This window comes from Mobula birostris, chromosome 5, assembly GCF_030028105.1.
Source record: "Mobula birostris isolate sMobBir1 chromosome 5, sMobBir1.hap1, whole genome shotgun sequence".
NCBI lineage: Eukaryota > Metazoa > Chordata > Chondrichthyes > Myliobatiformes > Myliobatidae > Mobula > Mobula birostris.
The window spans coordinates 115,907,156-115,930,727 of record NC_092374.1 but is presented as its reverse complement, the minus strand read 5'-3'; the positions used below and the strand labels follow the sequence as shown (position 1 = coordinate 115,930,727).

The window sequence follows — 23,572 nt, the reverse complement described above, 5'->3', positions numbered from 1 at the left end:
CTTAATTCTGCTCCTATGTCTTATGGTCTTATGATTGGAGGTAAGTACTGGGGTGGGTGGGGGGGGGGCACGGGGAGGATGTCAGAGTTAATTCTTTAAGAATGGTGTGTCCATGGCACACCCTGCCTGGGATAGTGGTAGAGGCAGATACCCAGATACCCTGGGGACACTTCAGAAACTCTTAGATAGGCAAATGATGACAGTAAAACAGTGGGCTATGTGGGAGGGGTTAGAAAGCCATCACTACATCATAGGCTGAAGGGCCAGTACTGTATTCAATGTTCTATGTAATGGTTGGGAGATACTTATACATCTGGACGCTGATAGAAGTTTGGAACTCTTCTGCGTCATTATCCACAATTTGGCTTATATATCTATAGTAATAGATTATTATTAACCAAAGACATTTCAGGATATTAGGATAAATAAATATGAAATCAGACTATATATCAGCCATCTCACTAAATGATGGAATATTCAAAGGGAGAACTGTCTATTCCAGTTCTTCTCATTATTAAGCAAAACCTAATTAGATAAGTGAAATCTGGTTTTTAAGTTCAACAAGTCTACTCTTTTCAAACTGCCCCACATTTAAAACAAGGGACCCCATTTCAACTGACACTGAAATATGCTCAAAGGTGTTTGTCACCACTCCTCCCAATCACACAGAGGATATTCTATTTGGACTATGAATAAGAAACTAAATCAGAAGCAGAGAAATAATAATATAAAAAGGACAAACTGCTTTTCGACTATGACATTTCACTGTCAACCAAAGGCTAATCCATATTCTTATCTTCCCTAATTCTGGGAAGAGGAAATGGTTAAATGAATAAGATTATACAACATGGTATTGCCCAGGCTAAAACAATCAATTCACAAATAAATAAAATTATTAAAATGAAAACAAACTATTCATATTCAAACTCCTCAGTGGAAGTACTAAGCATTATTTTTGAACAAGCATTTCAATACTCATTTTAAAGATGTTTTATTCAAATTTTCATGGTGTGTAGTTCATGCAACCATACTTTGAATTTGTGATATGACAGTAAACAGATACATTGACAAATTAAACCCATTGGCTTCTTGAACTTCCAATTTTTTAAAAAATATTTGAGCACTCTAACAAAAAATGATTTTCACGAAACAATAGCCTACAGAATGAACAAATTAGCCTACAGCTGATACAAATTAGTGCATTCAATTGCATTTATAAAGTTTTACAAAGTTTCTTTAACCTAACACAAGTCTTTTTTATGAAATATATTGATGCATAATAAATAAAATAGCAAAACATAAGCAAATCAATTGCCATGTACGTCAATTTGAGGCATTGCAAAAATCATTGTTCTGAAATGTGGAGTTTTCTACAAAATTTACAGTGTTACCTTAGCAGTGTCTCAGACAAATGACTTGATTACAATACCTGTTCAATCTAAAAATGGAATTTTCCTCAGCGGCTCAATAAGTTTATCCAGTGAGTCATTGAGCCACATGTACCAGGAAGATCTGTTTCGAATGCTAAGCTGTGCTGAGCTAGATGGTTTAGCTGAACTAGCAGCAGAGCTGCTCTAGTGGGCTATAAACCCACTTGGGTAAAATGGGAAATTATCCAGGGTTCTCATTTCTGATTGCCATCCAAACTGCATGCTGGGTGAGTACTGCAATATGCTTGACTATCCCCCAGTGGTTAAATAGCCATATGAAAGTCACACTTGAGCAACAGCCACTTGGGTGAGATACTGGATGGTGGTGGGCGGCCAGCACCCATGGATCTAGATCCAAAAGAATCAGCACCTCAAGGAAAATAAGGTGAACAGAAAATTCTTGTGAAGTTAAAGGGATAGAAATATCATAAACATATTCTGGAAAAATTAATTTGATCAGGTGATCTTCAGTGTCTTAACATTGTTTTTGCGAATTTTAAAGGGGTAGTCTTCAGAAATGCTCTTTCATTATTCAAGTTAAATATATTTAATTGAATCATTCCAATGTTTTGGTATATCAGTATCACAAATTATAGTGTTTCTACTTCAGTTATGTTGCAATCTCAAGTTCTAGAAGGTTGCTGAACATTACAAACCATTTTCACACAATTGTAACAAAGGTCTTTAACATTTCTGCCAAAATTGTGAATTTAATCTTCAAAAAAAATCTGTACAGTAGAAATTCCAAACTGTAAACAAAGTTTACAAACACTGAAAAGAAAATGGTGGTTCACAAACCAACCACGTACTTCATATACCACTGGCCCAATAAGGACATGTGCTATTGAATGGTACATCCCTTTCAGGCTGTCATGCAGAATTTTAACAGTATCCATAATGCAAATGTGTATTGAGGAAAATCACAATTGAAAACTAATATTGAAAGGAGAGTGGTTATAGCTAACTGCTCCAATTGTTGGCTAATTAAGGTTAATAGATAGATTTGTAGGGAAGTTAATTATTAATTATACTTTTGTGTGAAAGAGCAAACACTTAGAAAAGTGTTAGAGGGTACATTTGCCTTCTCAACTATTCAATGGATGGTTCTGCATTTTGGTTTCTGATGCAATTCTGCATAGCCTAGTCTTTTGACAAGGCACACATTAATTTAAAAAAAAGGAAACATAAAAAATATTTAAACTGAACTAGAAGGATGAAAATTATTTAAGGCTGTTTAAGTGGCTGAGAGAAAAGCATGTAAACTAATTTAAAGCTGAAGACCATACTTGAACACATCCTTCAGCAGAGCAATTAAAAGACGGTTAAAGTTCAGGTTGTGTCCTGTGTATGCAACTGACGAAGTCTTCATCCTGCATGGGTGCAAGGTAGAAATACCTCAACAGAAAGTCAGTAGCAAGATCAGTACCTAAAGTCCTCTAGCATAATTACGACTGTTTTAATCGTTTGCGTGGAATACCAAAAGTAGGGCACTGTGCCGTTGCTAGTGCTCGGAAGGCCTCTGCAACTAAATGAGGGTGGGAGTGGATCATCGATTTCCAGCCTTCTGTCTCCATTACATCAGTGGCATGGCTGCAATTGAGAAAAATTGGTGAAAAACCTATCAGAAAATCAGCACAGTATTTGTAAATAATTAGCACACAATTATTAATGTGTTGTTTAAAGATCTGGAGAATAACGTCTTATTAATGAGGGATCTGCTTTAGACAATGAAGCTTTCTTTACCAAATTACTGCATATTAGGAACTCTTGCAAATTCCTATAGAATCTACAGTGAAGAGCATTCTGACTAGTTGCATCACAGCCTTTTATAGAACTTCCACTGCACAGGATCTCAATAGGTTGAAGTGGTTTGCAGACATCAACGTTATCTTCAGCAGATGGTGTCTCAAGAAGTCAACACCCATCAATAAAGACCCACACCATCCAGGCAAGATATGCCCTCTTCATGTTACTATCATCGAGGAGAAGGTACAGGGGCCTGAAGACCCAGACTTAATGTTTGAAGAACAGCTTCTTCTCCTCCACCATCAGATCTCTGAACAGTACACGAACCCACAAACACTACCACATTATTTTCACCATTTTATAACTTAGTTTTTAAATAAAAATATTTGCACTGTACTGCTGCTGCAAAACAATACATTTCATGACATACATCGGTAATAACAAACCTGAATCTGATCTTCCCTGGAGGATAAAACCAGGTTTCACTGGACTGATCCAACTAGCTGCCGATGGGGAAAGATACTTTTGCTTTGCAAATCTTTGCTTTTTAGTTTTCCCTTCTTACTCACACTCATTTTATTCCTTCACCCCTTTGCTGTACCACTTTGTGCTCTCTTCCATTCCACCTTTTGATTTCTAAGGGCTTCTCTTCCCTCTACTCTAACTGAAGCTCAGCTCTTCCTCTTAAATGCTGAATTAATAAAAAACAAATGAAAAAACTGACAGTTGTACTTTACCCAACTTCGCACTATTTAGGCCAGGGGTACCCAACCATTTTTATGCCATTGTTCCCTACCATTAACTGGAGGGTCTGTGGACCCTGGGTTGGGAAGCCCCGATTTAGGCCATTGCACTCTCATATGCTGTCAGGAAATGGTATATAGCTGAAAAGGGACATTTCACAATAAGAATATTATATTTTGTAAGACCTGTACTTTTCTCAATTTACAAAAGGACTTCACAAGAATTTCAGTTGCTCTGTGCTGTGCAAATCTTCAAGCTTTTAAGAATGTCTTTAAATTCAAGAGATATTTATAAGCTGACTCTCACTACCTTACCAGCAGGTTTGATCGTTAACAATTTTCAGATAAGAACAAATTGTTACATTAGAGAGATCTGATTGAAAGTATCTATTACCAAATTCACAAGCAAATCATAAAAAGGCATGTGAAATAGATAAAGCCCATAAAAATTTCTTCACAGTATTTCACAGAATGTTTTAAAACTTTCTAGTCCTAGATGGCAAACCTTTCAAGTCTCATTTTATTCTTTGGATAGTTTTTTGTGGAATGCTTGTCTTGACTATACTGTAGGTGCTCTTCTATGTTAAATCAAAAATGGATAAAAAGGTCCAAAATCAAAAATGGACTACTTTAGTGCAAAAAAGTCACAAATGATGCACAGTGATAAACCCAAAATTAAATATTCCATCACATTACTGACTTGTTACTCCAGTTTTTCCCATCCTTACACCCAAGTTGTCGGAGAACACTGCACCTATTAGGAAAAACCGTAAGGAAAAGAATAAATAACATCAGACATTTAAAATAAATATTTGGCAATCTAGATAACACATGACAGAAAGCAATGACACTTGCCTGTTAATGAAGTCTATTGCTTGTGCTTTCAGTTGCTCTGCGCTGTGCAAATCTGCAAGAATGAGAATTTCTGCAACATTTTCAACTGAGAGGTTACTACACAAAGTTTCTTCACACATGACCTTTAGTCGATCTAGTGCATACTGTAAGGAGATAGAAAAAAAATCCATTACCTGACCATGATGGGAAATGACAACTAGAAATGCAATTTACTAACTGAAGATTTAATCTAGATCAAAATGACCATCACTTCTGATAGCAGCTTCCATTTTTCCAAAGCAGCTGATATAAGCCCCTTTCAAAAAATCTTTCGAAGAATGCAATAAAACGTTAACAATATACAAACCAAAGCTTAAAATTCACAAATAGCACACTAAAAAACCAATATCTTACCAATTTCAAAGATTACAAAGATTATTTATTTTAGCTACTTATTTTATGGCCCAAATTTCCAAGCAGAAAAATGTGGTCAGTTGGGCACAGAAGTGCCAGATGGATCACCCCCATCTGCTTTGGTACAATCCAAAGTGCTTCAAGTGATACTTTAGGGGAAATACAACATCGTGAGGAATGTACGATCATGGGAGAATGCTGATGGGGAACTTTGGAGAGAATGTGTACTGCCAGGCAACAACATGGGGTGGGGGGGGGGGGAGCTAATTATTGGCAACATGTCTGAGCAACTTGAGGGAGTGATGCCCTCTTGAACATGCTGGTGTTAGATCATTCAACTAAGGCACTGCTTCCACATTCAAAAGAACATTGAGTATTTTACGGTATCTGATGAGCTCAAAGTGTACAATATTTATAGTGATATTTCTTATCCTAACACTTTCAAATCTAGATAATCCAATCTCATTTGCTGTGGCAATTTGTCATATGCAAGACAACAGTCATTTGCCTTCAAAAATATTCTTGCATGACATTATCTTTCAGTGCCATAAGTACTTCCAAGCATCTAGATGACTTGAGATGCACATTATATCTACATTTTTCTGGACACGTGCTTCAGAATATTCATTACTTACTTTGTCTGCAGCTGCTAACAGGTTGTCAGCCATTTTATCAAGATTTGGTGCTTTTCCTGTGTAGATAAATCTCATCATTTCTTTAAAAACTTCTGGATCTACATCATTAATTTCTACTCTATTCTGTTAGGAAAAATTGAAAAGAAAAATAAATGAGTATAACTGAACAGAGTTTAAAACTGGATAGCTTTGTTAATATTCCAATTTAGCAATTGTATTTCTCCTACAATAATTATTTTTATGAAGATACACTTAATCACATTATGATCAAAACTAGAATCAAACTGTAAAATCAATTTCATGATCAAGACTTAAACTTGAAAATAACAAGAATTCTTACCCTCTTACTTTCTTTCATTTCATGTTCAAACATAGCATTAAAAACAGGAGAACGAGCTGTCAAGTAGAAAGGAAAAAAGAGTATAAAAATCAGGATTTCTTTTTGCTAATAAGATACATGTAACTTGACATCCAAGCTTACCTACCTGCTAAAATTGATTTGTGAGCTTTAAATTCTTGCCCTCCTACATAAAGGGAGCAATCTGTGAATCTAGAACTTTCCAATAGATTCCCCAAATCATCTGCTAGACGACATTCTGGAACTTTTAATGTATTCATATTTGATTGGCCGGATATATTAACAGAATCTTGAACTACACTCACCTAAACCAGAGCAGAAAGAACACAAGTTTCAAAACCAATAAACATTAGGTTTAAAAAAAATAGTAATTAATTCAGCTGAAAAAAATATTAATAAATAGCTTGCTAGGGAATTTAAAAACACAAACACGAGGAAATCTACAGATGCTAGAATTCCAAGCAACAAACATAAAAGTTGCTGGTGAACGCAGCAGGCCAGGCAGCATCTCTAGGAAGAGGTATAGTCGAGATCTCGAAATTTCGTTTGTCCCCCTCCCCCTCCCACTTTCAAATCTCTTACTAGCTCTTCTTTCAGTTAGTCCTGACAAAGGGTCTCGGCCTGAAACATCGACTGTACCTCTTCCTAGGGTGCTGCCTGGCCTGCTGCGTTCACCAGCAACTTTTATGAGTGTTGCTAGGGAATTACTTATTTGCCTTTCAGATTATATTTAGGACAACAACAGCCTTAAATGTCTTGTCTAGGTGGCAAGATATTTGGGTGTTGGAGACAGCAACCAAAACACTCAGGGAAATGAATAATGGAAAGATGGACATTGTCTAAGGAGCATTTGCACGGGGTTCCAGATAGATCTGTTTCATTGAGCCAAGGAAAGTATGGTAGGATGAAAGAATCATGGTTGACAGGAGTTAGGGAACAGCTTGTCAAGTTCACTTAAGATTTAAGACAACATTAGGGTCAATAAGTCCCCAGGGCTAGATGGGATATACCCCAGGTTACAATGGGAAGTGTGGAAAGATTTCTGTGCCTTTGGTGATAATCTTTGCATCCTCACTGACCAGAGGAGAAGTACCAGATAATTGGAGTGTTATTGCTTTTGTTTAAGCAAGGGAGTAGGAATAATACTGAGAATTATACCCTAGCGAATCTTACTTCATTGGTGGGCAAATTATTGGAGAAGAATTAGAGGTTGGATTTGAGAACTTGGAGAAGCATATTCCGATTAGGGATAGTCAGCACAGCTTCCTTGAGGGACAAAGGCATGCCTCATGAGCCTGATCAAATTCTCTGAGGATGTGATAAAGCACTATGATGAACGTAGAGCAGTGGATGCAGGGTATATGGATTTCAGTAGGTCACTTGATAAGGTTGCAGATGGTAGGCTCATTTAGAAAGTCAGGAAGCATAGGATCCAGGGAATCACAGCTGTGTTGATTCAGAAATGGCCTGTTCATAGAAGGCAGAGGATAGCTGGAAATGAAGCGTATTCTGCCTGGAGGTCTGTGACCAGTGCTGTTCCACAGGGATCGGTTCTGGGATCCCTGCTCTTTGTGATTTCTATAAAAAACTAGGATGAAGAATTGGGTAAGTTTTCAATGACATGAAGGTTGGTGGACCTGCAGAATCTGTAGAAGGTTATGGAAGTTTTATAATGGAACATTGACAGGATACACAGCTGGGCTAAGTGGCAGATGGAGTTCAACCCAGAGAAGTGTGAAGTGTTTCACTTTGAAAAGCCGATTTGAAGGCAGACTATGGGGTAATGGCATGATTCTTTGCAGTGTGGAAGAACAAAGCGATTTTGGATTCCGCATCAATAGATCCATTAAAGTTGCTACACAAATTGATAGGGTTGTCAAGAAGGTGTATGGTATGTTGGCCTTCGTTAGTCAAGGATTGAATTCAAGAGCCGTGAGGTAGTGTTGCGAAAATGATTAATAACAGGCAGCATAATTTTAAAATGATTGGAGGAAAGTATTGGGGGACGGGGAATGGATGTCAGGGAAGTTTTTTTTTATAAAAAAAGGAGTGCGAGTGTGTGGAGCACCCTGCCAGGGGTGGTGGTGAAGGCAAGTACATTAGGGGCATTTAAGAAAATCTTAGATAGGCACACCATGATAGAATAACAGGAGGGCTATGTAAGAGGGAAGGGTTAGATTAATCTTATGAGTAGGTTAAACAGGCAGCACAACATTGTGGGCTAATGGGCCTGTACTGTGCTAAAGTGTTTTATGTTCAGTGTTCTACATGTGGCTGCAGGGATGAGGGATGGTTGATAGGATAGATTAGAGGGGTTGGGATTACTTTGTTTGAGGAGAAGGTTGAGGGGAGATTTGATAGAAGTATACAAGATAATGAGGATTTGAAGAGAATGAATTACAGGAAGCTCTTCTCTTTGGTAAATTGTGTCAAGGACCAGTTGTCACAGTTGTGAGATAACCAGAGAATTAAGATTGACATGAAGAAAAACCTTTTTCTTTTAAAAAAAAGCATACTGTGTAACTGGGATATGAAATGCACTGTTTGCAGGTGTGATGTAGGCACACTGTGGCCTTTAAAGGAACTATAACACATACTTAGTGATCAAACATTCACCAGGATTCAGAAAACAAGCCAAGGGATTGGGGGAGGGTGGCGATTGGTGGAATTATTGAGTGATTCTGATGGAGCTGGCAGGAACATAAGCTGAATAGCCCTCCTTCAAAAAAGTAACTATTCTAGAAAAGTATCACAATAAGGAAGGTTTCTCCCAATGCAATTGAGTCGCATATTTTTCCACATTATTTTTTTTAAAAATTTGAATTGGGAAAAGAATGCATTAACTGTTATTATTAACAATAATGTGCTTCACTTGACCTTATTTACCAGCTGAATGGTTTTGCACCCACTGTCATATTGTTTAACAGCCATCTGAACAAATGACTGGATTGTTAGTTGAAAGAATGCAGTAGGATTTGAGAGATTTATAAAACAAATAAGTATTCAAAAACTAGAACCTAGGTGGAAATGTCTATGTGCACTACAATTTTTAACAGTGTAACAATGACTTTAACTTCATGGATCACAATACATCCAGAAATGTATATTACTAAAATTACAGTCATCTAAAAATTAGCAACAGATGACATTTAGCAAATCTTCTGACACTTCTTGTAATCTTTATCAACTAAATTATACTTATAGCAAATACGTATTATATATTTAACTTCTGACCAAGGGAAAATAAGATACATTGGAGTCACTGTAAATACTCCCATATACCACATTTCAATTATTCTTTTCGCAAAGTAATATGAAATAGCAAGATGAGCAAGTTAAGCAGGGTGACCCCTGTTTCCATCCAGGGGGTCAGTGTGGATATGGTGGAGGATTACAAATACCTGGGGATACGAATTGACAATAAACTGGACTGGTCAAAGAACACTGAGGCTGTCTACAAGAAGGGTCAGATCCGTCTCTATTCCCTGAAGAGACTGAGGTCCTTTAACATCTGTCAGACGATGCTGAGGATGTTCTACAAGTCTGTGGTGGCCAGTGCTATCATGTTTGCTGTTATGTGCTGGGGCAGCACGCTGAGGGTAGCAGACACCAACAGAATCAACAAACTCATTCGTAAGGCCAGTGATGTTGTGGGGATGGAACTAGACTCCCTGATGGTGGTGTCTGAAAAGAGGATGCTGTCCAACTTGCATGCCATCTTGGACAATGTCTCCCATCCACTACATAATGGACTGACTGGGCACAGGAGTACATTCAGCCAGAGACTCATTCCACCGAGATGCAACACTGAGCATCACAGGAAGTCATTCCTGCCTGTGGCCATCAAACTTTACAACTCCTCTCTTGGAGGGTCAGGCACCCGGAGCCAATAGGCTGGTCCTGGACTTATTTCCTGGCATAATTTACATATTCCTATTTAATTATTTATGGTTTATTACTATTTATTTATTTATGGTGCAACTGTAACAAAAATCAATTTCCCTCAGGATCAATAAAGTATGACTATGACTACAACAATGAAGTTTCTCACATGAACTGTAAGTACCAGGATCAAATTGAAATGATGCAATGATCTGGTATTCTTGAAACCTGCTAATCAGTCAGCTGTTTCAGTAATAACCTGACAATCTATCTTTAGTATAATTCTAATCTTTGTACCATAGAGGTTCAACACACTAAAGATGACAACTGTGTTCAAACAATTTCACTTTACCTACAATTTCATTTTACCTGTAGATATGTTATCTCACCATGTCTGCTCATGTAATTATGTAACATTATAAGTATGCATTAAGCTAGCTCATAGAAGTATGCCATTGACTAAATAAATACTTTCTGGAGGGCGCTTGGAAGTTCACATTAGATATATAAAAACTAGTGAACACAATACTAGTTTGACACTAAAACTAGCTTATAATTCAAATCTAGAACTAGTTGAAGAAGAATAAAATTATTCAGAAGAGTTGCACATTTGGAAACCAAGTGTTAAGAGTTTTCAGGAAGAGGTACAGTCAACGTTTCTGCAGATTTCCTCGTGTTTGCGTCAAGAGTTTTCATTTCAGATTGCCATCCACAAAGCCGGTTAAGCAGATTAAGTGAAATTTTGATGATTACCTTTCACAAGTGATTTCCCTTTTACTTAACCAACACACATAAAAGTTGCTGGTGAACGCAGCAGGCCAGGCAGCATCTCTAGGAAGAGGTGCAGTCGACGTTTCAGGCCGAGACCCTCTGAAACGTCGACTGCACCTCTTCCTAGAGATGCTGCCTGGCTTGCTGCGTTCACCAGCAACTTTTATGTGTGTTGCTTGAATTTCCAGCATCTGCAGAATTCCTGTTGTTTCCCTTTTACTTTATAAGTAACAACTACCTGTACTAATTTCACAAAACACTAAATTCTAAAGTTAGTGCACTGCAAGTTGAATGAGGTTTAAAAAGAATATATATTTTTCATTTTAAAATGGGAAGTCTCAAAACAAATAGGAGAAAAGGAAAACAAGAAAAGCTCGCAAGAAATGAATTTTGAATGATGACAGATATTGCTAAAGAAATACAGTAAAATCCCAATAATCCAGCAGCTTCATGACCAGTGTACACTGGACAGGTAGATTTCCTGGATGACTGGAAATTATTTTAAGTAATACATCAACCACAGTAAAGCATTCTGTATGTTCAACAGGAATGCAAATACAGAGCCCTGGTATTTTTAAACAGGAATGAGAGAAACAAGGCCCCTGAGTTTAAAGCAAGCACAGAAAACCTGCGTCCTGATTAGCTTGAAAGGAGTACAGGAAATAGATCGTGTTGAGCAAGATACCGAACCATCAGGATTTGTGAACAATAGGAGAGTGAATTATCAAGGTGTTATGTACTATCATTTGCCAGGAATGATGGCAAAATTTCCATTTAGGCCTTATAACTTCTGATTGTATAATGCACAAAGCAAAAATTGAACAAGTTCAAGACTTACAATGGTCAAGTAAACTTGGAGTGAGTGTCTTAAATAAAATAAACTGATACATTAAAATAAACACTACATTAAAATACATTTACCTAACCATTTGTGATTTAAAACATTCACCTACTTCACAAAACAGTGTAAGTTTATCATCTGGAAGAAGACCATTTGCTTCATCTAGAAGGAAGTCTCTACGGATAAACTTTTTGAAACCCCAGTCCTTGCCTTGGACAAATCGATATGCCCTTTGACTTTCTATTAGAAATAAATTGAGAAAGGGGTATTTAAAAAAAAACAAGCAGCAATCACATGACTATATTAGACAAGTATCAGAATAGGTTTCCAATGTTCACTGTTTCTGGCAAAACCTATTTTTAATGAAAATAATGAAGAGGAAATCTTACCTCCTTTTGTACAGAAAAAAAATCAATTTAATTCATTCTACGAAAAATAGACCTATGACATATTTTGCTTTGGTCTAACTCCTAAGACAGATTAGTTTACTCATAATTAATTAAAATATGTGCTCTCTTTATAGTTGATAGAATTAACATTGAATACAGCTCTCAAGAAAAGATTGCATGACACTACAATGTAGTGGATTCCGAGTAATTGGGACACATTGGAAACAGTTCATTTTAGCCCAAAGTTTCATGGAAATAGTTAGAAGGGTATAAAAACACAAACTAATTTAAAATGAGTAACACATTATATATGAAATACAGAACTTAAAAGCAACACTGTGTACTAGTTCCTAATCGTTTTCGACAGAGGAATTCATCCAGTGAACATATGCTGCCATGTTCTATTGATAGAGCGTAAATGAACAAAATCACAGCAGACACCTAGCACTGATAATGGACATCCTACATACAATGCTTTTAATGATTGCACCCTCTAAATCTTCATTTCATTGTAACATTCAAGATGATTGTCAATACCTTCAACTTCCTTGTAGTTCCTAAATTGCCGTAGTGAAGTTGTCTTAATTTCATTCCCAACCGTTTCCTGAATCTCCAAGCCTGAATGCTTGAAACCGCAGTGAGCAGGGAATCCCAGCTATTTTCTCGATTAGTTTTGTTCTTTAACAGTTACCTCAAATAAGCGGGTACTCCAATTAACTGATGGCTCAATTATCAGGAATCCACTATATTTACTGCTCTTGACACTAGTGCTCAGAACAATGAACTCTGCACTACTTTGTAACGTTTGATCTGACGGTGGACAGCTTAAGTTAAAAACTCTTTGTATGTATCCTGGTCTGAATACTGGACAGAACTGGAATCTAGCACATTCCCAATGTGCAGAATTGCTTTGGATTCAGTCAGCTGCCTGGATTCACCACCACACTGCCTGCCTGCACTAACATATTCTGGATATGAATGAACAGTCAAGCTGAGACTTTATACATGAGATCTAATCCAAGAGTTGAAGTATGTTCTGTAGAAAGACCTTAGGCAAGGATTTTGAAGACTAACGATTGAAATACCTGACAACCTTGACACTTAACTGCCATCAAAAACATTTGAAACTGGATTTGAAATGCTTCTGATCATTAAGGATGACCTAAAAGCTGTTCAAATAAACATACATATAAAAATTCTTAAAATATTTTAAAGCTGTAGAAGACCACCAACTCTTAGAGAGAAATGCAGGTACAGTGGAAAATGTTTTCCAACAATTTTGAGCCATCAGTTTGGTAGCTCTGAGGCTGCTTTGACTGAGAAGGAAAATAAGGATACCAGCAAGAGACAGAACACTGAACACTGTCAACCTGATAAATTAAAGAGAATAGTGGCCTAGAGTGTTATTGTCAATTCTCAAGCATGGGAGTTACACATTCTTATTACATTGTTTAAATTAATGGACTGATGAGTGACATGACAAGCCAATGACTGTTGCAACATACACTCACTCTGACACCACCATGGAAGAAAGCTGACCTGGAGAGACAACAATTAGAGGATCCATTGTAGCACCAGCAGCAGATGGCTACTGCTTGCAATGTAACCTGCAGCATCAGCCACCACGTACTGCACCAGTGGGGCTCACGTGTGTGTAGAAGTGAGATTGGGCACCACTTCCACAAAGACTGTGCTTGAAAATATGCACGCTTAGGAGCATATAAGAAATAGAGGAAGGAGGCCATTTGGCTGCTAAAGATGTGGCCGAGGTTGGATAAGAGGATGAGAAATTAAAACAAAATAAGCAGGGGTAGGAGTGAATAGTTAGTCAATGCAGGAACTGAAAAAGATGAGTGTTTACACCATTCACAGGTTGTAAACCAGGAGTGGGCAGAGGAATAGAGCATTATCTTGAAGTTAGAGAAATTCATGTTCATGTCATGAGGTTGCAGGCTATATTAATTAGCTCTTACTCATTGTAGGAAACTAAATCTAACATAAGCTGTTTAAGTTGATTCCTCACATAAAGGTGTAGGAAACTCTTGTTTACACACCACAAATTCATCCTCTGTATATTACTGCTCTTTGTTTGCCCAGTCTATAGGTAGACTAAAGTTCCCCATGATGATTATACTACATTATCATTGTGACACATATCTCTGATCCTCTGATTTATACCATGATCTGTTTTTCCATTACTGAGAGAACCTTCAGATTACTCTCACTGACAATTCCTGTCTCATGGTGCATCGTATAATTTATCAGATTTCTGAATGGACGATGAACCCATGAACCCTCAATATTTTCCCTCTCTTTTTGCACTACTTATTTACCTTTTATATGTGCCTATTGTAATTTTTATTACTATGTACTGCTACTGCAAAACAATAAATTTCACCACATATGCCAATGAAATTAAACCTGATTCTTAACCTTATTTCTGCAACATAGGGGAACTTGATTGCCAGGTCCAGCATGTGTTGATTATGAACCAGCAAGAGGTAGGCTCCTGAATTCTAGTGACAATACCTAGGAGGTGCAGACAATGGACTGAATATTAATATTAATAATCTTTTATGGCTTTTTTTGGGAATCACATGGCTGTTAAATTCTAGAGTCATTCCAAAATTGTTACCATATTTTCATCCAGAAACAGAAAATGACCAAAACAAATAATTGCGACCAATTAATGCACAGAATATTCATTGAATATTCAATGGAAAACAAATGATGAACAAGGCAATAAAATGTTCTTATATTGTTAAATTATTTGCTTTAAAGCACACAAAGAGAATAACCTTAGCAGGTCTCTGGCAATTTCTAATGCTGCATCCTTGAAGATTGGGCCCCTGTTCTACAGGAAGTCACTAACAAAATCACATGTGCTTAATTATACACAACGTATAGAGTCACAGAGTCATTCCTTGAATCTGGATTATTAAGCACTATTTCTACAATCATGATGCTTGTGTCTTAATCTGAAGAAATCATATCAAGAATAAGACATTAAAATATTAGGAAGCAGCAGCAGGAAGTTTAGTCAAAAGAACTGAACCATAAAAACTAACTAGTACTAAAATACAAGATCCTAAAACGAAAAAAAGCAAAGTTGAGCCAATAAATAGATTCATACTGGAAGGCTATAGAAAGATAATAGAGCAAATCAAAGGAGGGTTTCCTGCACTTCTGAAGTATAGCTGAGAAATTAGAGTAAAACCACTTCTCAATTGAATAGATTTCCTGGGACCAGTGACTGTCAGAATTCAGCACACACACAAACATTTGATAATACAAGTTCATCACCCTGACAATAATGCTGAATTGTACACACTAATTAGACAAGGTTCAAAAGCAGCTATGTTGTGTTGCATAACATTCAGACTGAGGTCTTTAAACTTTGTTCTTAGATAAGAGAGGGCCATAACCTCATACATGCTTGAAAACCCATGCTATGAATGACTGTTAATAATTGTTGTATAAGCTGACATTTAATTCATTCCTAGCCTCAGATGAAAACAGATCTCAAAGAAATGATGCAAACCATCGTCTTATCTTCTGCATTTAATTCTCCATGTTTGTTATGTACCTCATGTAAACCTTATATTTCATGTACCTTGCCACAATTTGTCAACTGCATCACTAAAGGACTGCCACATTTCCTTGCATTGAAGCTCTGAGGTATCCTGATGTTAAAAAAGGAATTTTATAATGCAGATTTATTCATTTAAAAATAAAATCGGGGAAGAAGGTGAAAAAGAAGGAAATATTTTATTCTGCTTACAGTTATGTTTGCTGATACATTACTCCACATTAAAGGACTTGCATAAATTCAAATTGTTATGATTCATTGCAGTTAGTTCAATAGAGTTAAGGTTTCAAGCTTTCAAAAAACTGGGCTAAACTCAGAATGCATGCCAGTTCAGGAACAGATAAGTAACAATGTATTCCCACAAATTATCACCAATAGTTTGCAAATTGTTGAAATTGGTAAAAAATATAAATTGACATGCATTGATATGTGAATCTTCACAATTCAACTATCGTAATAAAGGAGGGAAACAATGGTAACTGTACATAATAATAAAGCCAACCAGCTGTTGAGATGTTGAGGATTAAATGTCAGAAGCAATAATGGAAAACGTTTTCCAATTCAAATAATGTTTTGGTACATTTTGTGGCCACACTGAGGACAGTTATCAGTAATGAAATATAGTTGTTTCAACAGTGAAGCAAAGTTTCAGTTCTAAAGTTCTTATTGTTCAGGTGTCCATAATGGGATTTGAGCTCATGACTTTCTGATTACCTAAGAGGAGGAATGTCCTTGCCCATGAATGTTTAAATTCCACCCTCCAATAAAACAATGCCAATAAATAATTAAATCTTATTACACATGCAAAATATTACAAATTACGTTTTCAAACTGTTTGGCAAAAACAATCACTAGAAATGATCTTCAAATAAAAATTTGTGCAAGTACTTACCCATGGCTTTTGTTTCTTCTCTTTTTGCATTCAATAAAGAAAATTTAAATTTTGCTCGAACTTCACTTTTTGGACAACTAACTAAAAGCAAATATAAGGAAAGGTAGTCTTTGCTTTCTTCATCTAAACCCTTTGGGTTTACTCTGAGGCACCTGTAATATATGCATTGAAAAAAAGTAACAGTTAACTGAAACAATTAAGTACTTTCCTTATTAAGTGCAACACAAATAATTAACAATAGCTGTTAGCACTCATATATTCATTAAAATACTCCGAGTTCTGTGTATAATGAACCTTGTTTTCCAGAATTGAACATTTACAACCTGTAAGAGACAGAAATCTGTCATCAATGACTAAATAGTTAACAGTCCATTTAACATTTTCTGCTATGCAGAACTTCTAGGAGCATGATTATTAACATGGCTATAAATCAGGCCACAGCAGTGTGTCGTTCATCAAGGGACTACCTTGAACCATGGCTAGAGGAAGGATCTCAACAGTGACAATCTACCATTAAAGTAGTTTACCATTAAATCATTTCCAAAATCAAAATCTTTTAGGACAACAACTATTTGCATAGCATCTTCAGCACTTTAAAACGTCTCAAGACACTGCATGGAACTGAGGTGATATTAAATAAAATTCTACAACAGTCATCAAGATACAAAATTGTCAATGGCTTAGTCAAAAAGTTCTGCAAAGAGTATAATGAATGTTTTAGAATTGTAAATGCAGCTCCTTTAGGGGTGCATTGCGAATTGCAGCAGAATAATTCCTGACCTTTGAACCATAATTGACAGCAATTAAAATCTGTTGAATCTTCAAGAAATCATATTAGAGAGCAAATACCTCAGACAGTTACAGGGTGAAGATGATGTTCGTGATAAAGAGGGCATAAGAAAGGTGAGATCTAGCACTCCATGACTTAATGAAGGTCAGGATGCCTAGAAAATTATCTCTTGTGCTGATCTGAATTGCTTACAAGGCAGTGAGGAAAGAAAGTAAAAGCTAGCTAAAATAGACAAGAAATTTAACGTTAGATCAGATAAATTGGGCAACATTGCAGAAGTTAGAAACAAGCAGCTTTGGTATGGTGTGGCAAGCAGTATGATGTGCATCTTGAAGTCAAATGTGTCATATGAACAGTTTGGTTTTGGACAACTCAAAGAAGGCCTGGCGGAGTCGGTCGTTAGCAAAGGAAGTTTTCTCCAGAAATCAAAGCCATGGCTTTAATTGTCCTGATATTTGGTTGTTGGAAATTCTGCTTATCTGGTGTCAACTAGTCTGCATAGCATTCAGGTGATGCAGCTGGCTTTTGTCACAAGTTTTCTTGGCTTGTACTTTTAAACACTTTATACAAGTATTATGTAAATCAATGCAACAGTAAATTTTATACATACTCCCTATAAATCAACAGTGACCAAGAGAGTACTGTGGCTTACAGGTTATGGTATTAGACTAGCAATTGTTATTATTTTCAAGGCGGTACTAAGCCAACATGTCTTTTCAGCTGTGGATAATTTGGAGAAAGGTCAGAAAAAAAGACCAATTCAAGAAAGCAAGCTTACAGATCTGATCTGGAAGAGTTTTATTTTATTTAGAGATACAGTGTGCAAAGGCCCTTCCAGCCCACTGAGCCACATCTCCCAGCAACCCACCAATTCAACCCCACCCTAATCACAGGATGATTTACAATGACCAATTAACCTACTAATAGGGACATCTTTGGACTGTGGGAAGAAACTGACGCAGCCAGAGGAAACCTGTGCACACCTGTGAAAAGCATACAAACTGAAAAGAAGTCGGAATTGAACTCCAGTGCCTCAAGTTGCAATAGGTTGCACTAACTGCTTCGCTACCGTGGCACCCATTTAAATCTGAATCTCATCTTACACAATCCAGCTAATTTTTTTTAAAACTTTTTAAAAAATAGCTTAGTAAATATTTTCTACTAAATTTCAGAAAATCAAATTAGTCTAATTTTTAAAAAAAGTTTACTTAAAATAAACTATATAGCAAGCTCTTCCCATCAATTCCACAAATTCCTTCCCACCACGTAACTTCGTCCATTTGCAAATAAAACTTGATCAACATCCCTAATTATATCCTTTGCGACTAGCGGCATAGCAGAAATAGATGCAGAATGATTGTTAGTGGGACGAACTGTTGATACCAACCCTGCCAATGAAGCCTTTTGAGTTATAGTCAAATGAAGATCAAATTCCTTCACTGGTCAGCCCATTAAAAAAGCGAGCAAAGAAACCCCTTAACACTGGCAAATGAAAACTTTGAAGATAATATCAGTTGCCACATGTGAGGACAGTGGTCACCATATAGTAACACGGAACTATTACTGCTATATCGGGCAGTAAGTGGCATCCTCCCAATGTCTCAATCTCAATGTCCATCTTCTCTGGATGAACTCAGAGGCTTGAGGTTAACAATTAAATACTTGAAAGGAAAAAATGGACCTTGCAATAATCCAGGTGGGAGCGTTAAATACTGGCTGCTCCTTTAGCTAAGCTTTCAATTGCAACTATCCTTCAATGTGGAAAACTGCTAGGCATATTTAATTTACAAGAAACAGATCAAATCAAGTCTCAGCATCATCAAACTCTTATCAATAAATATAACACCAACTAATTGATAATGAGCTACCGCATGCTGTGTTACTGTTCCATGGCAATTACTTTCATTGATTCAGACATGGAAACAAGAGCAGAACAACAGTAGAGAACAGTACCCTCTTGCATCAAAGTAGCATTCAATTTAAGAGCGACATCAAGTGTCCCAAATAAAAGAGGTGTCCATAGAGGTCAAAAGGAAAACAAAAACAGTGGCTAAGGATATACTTGACAAAGGAAAATGGATATCATTGTTTATTTCTGGTATCAGGACGTAGTAGAGAATAACTCAGAATCATCCTCAATTGATTCATCATTGGCCATTCTTCCATCACAAGCTCAGGACTTGGTTCACTAATCCAACTCTTTTCTCCCCACAATTCTAATGCATTTTTCCCATGTCAGCTACATTACGACCTCAACAACAAGTATTTTAGAATATCAGATAATTAAGCCAAAATGTAACAGCCAACTCTAAGCTGGTGTTTGTTTTTGATGGTGTCCAAGTCCTCCATTGTTCTAGCCAAAAGCTGAATTAACTTGGCCATAGCAATAATTTCAACAGCAGGGCAAAGCATGAGTGCTCAGAGCACTGGCATGCAGACACAAATAATTTGTTTGCACAAGAGCTGCAATACAACAATCAATCTAGAAAAATGACTTCAAGATACCATTCCAGACTCAGCCCTTCAGCTAGGATGCCTAATCTCTTTTCAGGCAGACAGAAATGCGGTGAACTCTAGCAAGACCCATGGAAGAGGTATGTGTCTACCTCAATAAGAATGAAATGTGAACGCCTAGGTAGTAATAGCTCACTGCTCACCACAGACAGTTTTTAATGAAATACAGGCCTTTCCACTTACCGAGCGAGTTTACTGTAATTGTGATTATAGCTGTTTACTTTCCCTCCCACCCAGGCTACGGCTGGGGAAGCGCTGCAGGAGCTCTATGGTGCAATCTGCAACCTCAAAGTCACTCGCCCCAGTGGTTCCAATTTCTACTACAATGCGGTAGGGATTTCATTTTAGCAAATTTCTGCAAAAGCAATGTGGCCTGCTAGTAGAATGTTGTTCTGTTGCGCTGTTGTTCAACTTAGGAATGTTGTGTCAGTCAATCAGGATGGTGCGATCTGGAGAAAGTTCCAGAGAGCGGGGTGGAGAGAGATTTGTGGCAGACAGTAGTCTGGTTTGGGGTCTTTTTGGTGGGAGCTGCGGAGCAGGACAGAGGGAAGATGCTGCAGAATACCGTGGGAGGCAGAGTCCTCAATGCAAGAAGTGCTCTGTGCAGATGAATGGCTCCAAGGAGGAGGCTCCAGTGGGAAGCCTTCAAAGGAGAAATTTTGAGAGTGCAGAATTTGTATGTTCCTGTCAGGATTAAAGGCAAAGTGAATAGGAATAAGGAACCTTGGTTCTCAAAGGATATTGCAACTCTGATAAAGAAGAAGAGGGAGTTGTGTGACATGTATAGGAAGCAGGGAGTAAATAAGGAGCTTGAGGAATATAAGAAGTGCAAGAAAATACTTAAGAAAGAAATCAGGAGGGCTAAAAGAAGGCATGAGGTTGCCTTGGCAGTCAAAGTGAAGGATAATCCAAAGAGCTTTTACAGGTATATTAAGAGCAAAAAGATTGTAAGGGATAAAATTGGTCCTCTTGAAGATCAGAGTGGTCGGCTATGTGCGGAACCAAAGGAAATGGGGGAGATCTTAAATAGGTTTTTTGCATCTGTATTTACTAAGGAAACTGGCATGAAGTCTATGGAATTTAGGGAAACAAGTAGTGAGATCATGGAAACTGTACAGATCGAAAAGGAGGAGGTCCTTGCTGTCTTGAGGAAAATTAAAGTGGATAAATCCCTGGGACCTGACAGGGTGTTCCCTCGGACCTTGAAGGAGACTAGTGTTGAAATTGCAAGGGCCCTGGCAGAAATATTTAAAATGTCACTGTCTACAGGTGAGGTGCTGGAGGATTGGAGAGTGGCTCATGTTGTTCCGTTGTTTAAAAAAGGATCGAAAAGTAATCCGGGAAATGATAGGCCAGTAAGTTTAATGTCGGTAGTAGGTAAGTTATTGGAGGGAGTACTAAGAGACAGAATCTACAAGCATTTGGATAGACAGGGACTTATTAGGGAGAGTCAACATGGCTTTGTGCGTGGTAGGTCATGTTTGACCAATCTATTGGAGTTTTTCGAGGAGGTTACCAGGAAAGTGGATGAAGGGAAGGCACTGGATATTGTCTACATGGACTTCTGTAAGGCCTTTGACAAGGTCCCGCATGGGAGGTTAGTTAGGAAAATTCAGTCGCTAGGTATACATAGAGAGGTGGTAAATTGGATTAGACTTTGGCTCAATGGAAGAAGCCAAAGAGTGGTAGTAGAGAATTGCTTCTCTGAGTGGAGGCCTGTGACTAGTGGTGCGCCACAGGGATCAGTGCTGGGTCCATTGTTATTTGTCATCTATATCAATGATCTGGATGATAATGTGGTAAATTGGATCAGCAAATTTGTTGATGATACAAAGATTGGAGGTGTAGTAGACAGTGAAGAAGGTTTTCAGAGCCTGCAGAGGGACTTGGACCAGCTGGAAAAATGGGTTGAAAAATGGCAGATGGAGTTTAATACAGACAAGTGTGAGGTATTGCACGTTGGAAGGACAAACCAAGGTAGAACATATAGGGTTAATGGTAAGGCACTGAGGAGTGCAGTGGAACAGAGGGATCTGGGAATACAGATGCAAAATTCCCTAAAAGTAGCGTCACAGGCAGATAAGGTCATAAAGAGAGCTTTTGGTACATTGGCCTTTATTAATCAAAGTATTGAGTATAAGAGCTGGAATGTTATGATGAGGTTGTATAAGGCACTGGTGAGGCCGAATCTGGAGTATTGTGTTCAGTTTTGGTCACCAAATTACAGGAAGGATATAAATAAGGCTGAAAGAGTGCAGAGAAGGTTTACAAGGATGTTGCCGGGACTTGAGAAACTCAGTTACAGAGAAAGGTTGAATAGGTTAGGACTTTATTCCCTGGAGCATAGAAGAACGAGGGGAGATTTGATAGAGGTATATAAAATTATGATGGCTTTTTCCACTGAGGCAAGGGGAGAAAAAAACCAGAGGACATGGGTTAAGGGTGAGGGGGGGAAAGTTTTAAGGGAACATTGGGGGGGGGGCTTCTTCGCACAGAGAGTGGTGGGAGTATGGAATGAGCTGCCAGACAAGGTGGTAAATGCGGGATCTTTTTGAACATTTAAGAATAAATTGGACAGATACATGGATAGGAGGTGTATGGAGGGATATGGTCCGTGTGCAGGTCAATGGGACTAGGCAGAAAATGGTTCGGCACAGCCAAGAAGGGCCAAAAGGCCTGTTTCTGTGCTGTAGTTTCTATGGTTTCTATGGGTCAATACTCCTGATAGAGAGCCAGTTTGCTCGAGATAGATCTCAAGGGAAGTTCGGACTGTGGCTGTTGCTTTCACGCAGACCATGGGTTCAGCACTGTGAGTAATGGTTATACTAGCTCCAACACTCATGTGCACATTTAGACTAGTTTAACTGTAATGGGTTCTTTTTCTTTCTTTTAATAAAGCTGAATTTGGTCAATATAATTTCCTTATAATTTCATGCAGGGTACGATCTGCTATTTTTTTGCTGATTGATAATTGTGTATGGGCTGTATTTACACAGCATTCGCCTCAAATCGAGGTTTCTTTAATTGTAACATTATGACGTTTCTGTTTGGTTGAACCCTAAATCCTATCAACCTTAGAAGTATATTGTTTATAAAAGGTGGCCTTCTCACCACTGTGTCACGTGGCTGTTTGCAGAGCTAGCTAACAAGCAGAGTTTGCATATGAGCCCGGTGATAGGGTTACTAGTGGAACCATTGAACCACTGATCAAACATTACACTGCCAAGGCACTGCTTAGGGATCGGGGAAGAGAACAACTCTAAGATCAACAAGAGCAGCTCTCTCCTGTGCCACCAGGAAGGTAAAGCATGAATATGCACAGAAAATCCACAGACACCTTTGTGACACCAGGGACATACAGCACACATTATGGTCTGTATACCTTGCCACCAGTTACAAGTACACCCTATGCATCAACGTCTACGATGCCTCCCTTCCTGATAGGCTGAATGCTTTTTATACATGATTTGAACCAATTAAATGTGAGATTGAGGAAAGCCTCTTCTCTTCCTGGGGAACAGGCAGCAGCCAAACAACATACCTGGTCAGGTGCTGAGGGACTATGCAGCCCACTAACAGATTAATACTTCTCTGAAACAGTCCCCCATCCCTGCAGACTTCAAGGCAGCCAGCATCATTCCAATGCCCGAGAGCAATGGTAACTGGCCTAAATGATTACTACCCAGTGGCACTGACTTCAACCATGAAGTGTTTTGAGTGGCTGGTAATGGATCATATAAAACC

General features: G+C 37.9%; 1 protein-coding gene across 7 annotated transcripts in view; it reads right to left on the bottom strand.

The window, feature by feature from the left end:
• Positions 1-975: 975 nt before the first annotated feature.
• The window catches only part of spopla (speckle type BTB/POZ protein like a), a 184,669-nt gene continuing 162,072 nt past the window's right edge, over positions 976-23,572 (bottom strand). For 6 of the 7 annotated variants that reach the window (XM_072258597.1, XM_072258603.1, XM_072258600.1 and 3 more), the window contains 8 exons: positions 16,525-16,676; positions 11,767-11,894; positions 6,288-6,465; positions 6,143-6,198; positions 5,803-5,925; positions 4,775-4,917; positions 4,620-4,673; positions 976-3,020 (listed from right to left, as the gene is read on the bottom strand). In XM_072258597.1, coding sequence (XP_072114698.1) covers positions 2,876-3,020; positions 4,620-4,673; positions 4,775-4,917; positions 5,803-5,925; positions 6,143-6,198; positions 6,288-6,465; positions 11,767-11,894; positions 16,525-16,676 — 979 coding nt within the window. In that variant the 3' untranslated portion in view covers positions 976-2,875. The remainder of the gene's footprint in view (positions 3,021-4,619; positions 4,674-4,774; positions 4,918-5,802; positions 5,926-6,142; positions 6,199-6,287; positions 6,466-11,766; positions 11,895-16,524; positions 16,677-23,572) is intronic. The other variant, XM_072258604.1, reaches the window with a different exon arrangement.